We start from the raw sequence: 2,930 nt of genomic DNA, 5'->3' as shown, positions 1-2,930 counted from the left end.
TCTGAGAAAATTTATATTAAAAAATTTTTAAAAATGTTAACAGAGAAAATCGATCAACTTGGGATTAAATCCAACAAAGAAATTGACTTTCTGAGCAGTTCGCCCATTACATTATGATCCAAATCGTTGATATTTGCTGGGAGGACGGATCTGACATCTTCCTTTGTCTTGATTTTTTCCATGCAATTATTCTAGAAAAAACTGTTTGTTTATTTAAATTTTCAACGGTTCTACCTTGAGATTTTCCAGATGATAGCGTGTGGCCATTTCCAGTTTCTTCTTCAACGACTTTTTCGATTCCTTCAGAAGAAAATTCTCGCATCGTCTGGTGGCTGTTTTCGCATCGTACATATCGACTAGAAGAAGAATTCCCTCGACATTATTCTCTGTGAAAATTAGGAGCATTAACAGAAAAATAGAAGCTTTTACCATCAATAGCAAGTTCGCCGTAAAGAACTTCCAGGAAATAGTGAAAATCATCTGGATCAATTCCAGTCAGTGTCACTTTCAATTTCTTGGATTCTGCGAAATTTCCGAGCAGCAGAGCTTTGAAGAATGACGACTGGGCAGCGAGAAACTAGAAAAACTATATTTATTGAGAATTCTCTATCAAAATAAATCTCACTTTTCTCAAGACGTAAAACTCCTTTTTGTTAACGACAAGGATCACATCTGAATCGTCTTTATTTGATTCATCAAATTTTCGAATCTTCTCTTTGCTGAATCCAGAAGATTCGATGAGTTGCACATGAGCTTCCACTGTCAAACTGCCATCAATAAGATACTCTTTTTTCATTTCACCCCATTCCAAGAATTTGGGAAATCCGTAGCTTTCATTCTTTTCGTATCGATAATCGAAAGTATCGGCTTTGCTTTTTTTATTTTGACCATAAACTTTGAATTCCAATTTTGTTTCAACTGCCCATTTGATTCCATTTTCCGGACCATGAATTTTAACGAAACAAGCCAGGTGATCATTCGAACGTTGTAATACAATGCAACTGAAAATAAGATGAAATCTGCTGTACGGAAAAAATAATTTAAATGTACCTGTCAACACTAAAGTGATTTTCCATATCACAGGTATAACTTTTTCCTTCAACTAAGTTCTCGACATCTTTGGAAACATGCTTCAACACGAATCGCTTTTCCGATTTTTGTATTGCTTTCGGAACCTGAAAGAAACCCCAATTAGAGTTTAAATTTGTATTCAACTTACAGTCGATCCGTTGGAACTTGATGAATTCTTAGAAGAATCGGCTTTATTATCTGTGCGATCTGTTGACTTCTCGTCATTTTCGATTTTCGGAATCTTTGAAATAGATTCCTCGAGTGACTGGACCTTCTCCGTAATTTCGTCGAGTTTCCGTTTCAAAGTCTGCTTGATTTTATCGATTTCTGGGAGATTTTCGGGTTTTTTCGCAACGGAACCATCTTGCGAATTTTCGCCAGGGTCCGCGGTGTTGTCATTTTTCGACATTTTGAAGGAAATTCCTGGAAAAATACTGCATTATTGATTTTCGAGGCAAAATTCAAGTAAAACTGTAGGTGAGAAATTGAAAAATTATAGTACAGTACATCGAAGGTGCATGCGAAAATTTTTCTTTCAAAGTTATGCCATGCGCCTTGAAGCTACAGTAATCTTTCACAAAATTGTTTTTGATTTTCCATTGACTTTCCGGAAAAGCTTTCCTCATATTTTCACCTATTTAACTCCGCAAAAACTCAATTTTTCAGAATAAAAAATCTCAAAAAATGTTTCCAATTCCATCACCAGCACTAATCTTTCCATCGTCTAACAATCAAAATACACCATTCAAAGTATTTTTTCTTTAAAAATTGAAAAAAAAATACTTTTTTTTCCAGTTCAACTTGCTCTCATTAACACCGGCAGAAGAAGAGAAAAAGAAATTTGTACTAAAACCGATTTTTAAGGATTTGGAGAAGAATTTGAAACCGAATTCGAGTGTCGATGGGCCCATCGAGACACATTTTAATATTCCATGGTTGGAATGACCTAAAATTAAAAAAACATCGATTTTTCTACAGGAAAATCCGCCTCTATCATTATGCTCGCTATTTGAACATTATTTATTTCTGAAATTCGTGTGTCCTTGATTTCTTCGATCTCTTTTTGAAGCGAATCGATTTTGAACTGTTGAATTTCCCGCCATTTTTGAGATTCCTCGAGCTCGTCTGTCAGCTTTTTCACCAGTTTTTTGTGAGACTTTTGCTTTTTCGATCGATTTTCCGAAAAATTCTGAAAAACGGCGAGTTCTTCGTTCCCGATATGGTTAGGGATGCTCTGCAAAAATTCGATAATTTTCAGATTTAAACGGATAATTCATACTTTTTCAAGTTTGCAGTTGACATCTGTGATTTCTGTTTTCAGCGATTGAATTTTCGAAAAAAGCGTTTTTTTCGGCATCATCATTTTGCTGAAATTCGAAAAATTGGTTGAAAATCGAGCGAAATTCGAGAAAAAATAAAATAATTCGAAAAACAGTGAAAACAAGAATTACAGTACCTCAAAGGCGCATGACCTAAGCGCTAACCAACGAATTTCAAAATGTTCCTTTAAAGTACTGTAATATTAGAAAAAATAGTGAATTTCACCGATTTTCGCGAGTTTAAGTACTTTTCTGTGACTGAAATTTTTGTTTTTTGTGTTAAAAATTAAAGACTTTGCTTGAATTGTTGAAAAAGCGAGCAAAATTCAGAGAAAAATCGGGAAAAATCGATGAAAAACAAAAAATAAGAAAACTACAGTACCTCAAAGGCGCAAAACCAAAGCGTTAGTTAGCGAATTTTGAAATGTTCCATTAAAGTACTGTATTTAAAAAAAAATTGAATTTTGGGGGGTACGACGAATTCGAACGTTTTCAAATTCGAACAGACCTAAAATCGAACTGATTCAATTCAGAACAGTC

The 2,930-nt window shown here is 34.5% G+C and overlaps 1 protein-coding gene across 1 annotated transcript; it reads right to left on the bottom strand.

The window, feature by feature from the left end:
• Positions 1 to 1,040: 1,040 nt before the first annotated feature.
• CBG19644 lies at positions 1,041 to 2,428 on the bottom strand (the record flags this gene model as incomplete). The annotated part of the gene is made up of 4 exons (XM_002646892.2): positions 1,041 to 1,175; positions 1,220 to 1,494; positions 2,074 to 2,305; positions 2,351 to 2,428. The coding sequence occupies 4 exons, from the start codon at positions 2,426 to 2,428 to the stop codon at positions 1,041 to 1,043; spliced, it is 720 nt and encodes a 239-aa protein (XP_002646938.2).
• Between the last annotated feature and the right edge of the window lie 502 nt (positions 2,429 to 2,930).

Source organism: Caenorhabditis briggsae (assembly GCF_000004555.2).
Source record: "Caenorhabditis briggsae complete genome, chrII, whole genome shotgun sequence".
NCBI classification, from domain to species: domain Eukaryota; kingdom Metazoa; phylum Nematoda; class Chromadorea; order Rhabditida; family Rhabditidae; genus Caenorhabditis; species Caenorhabditis briggsae.
This window is presented reverse-complemented; position numbering and strand designations above follow the sequence as displayed.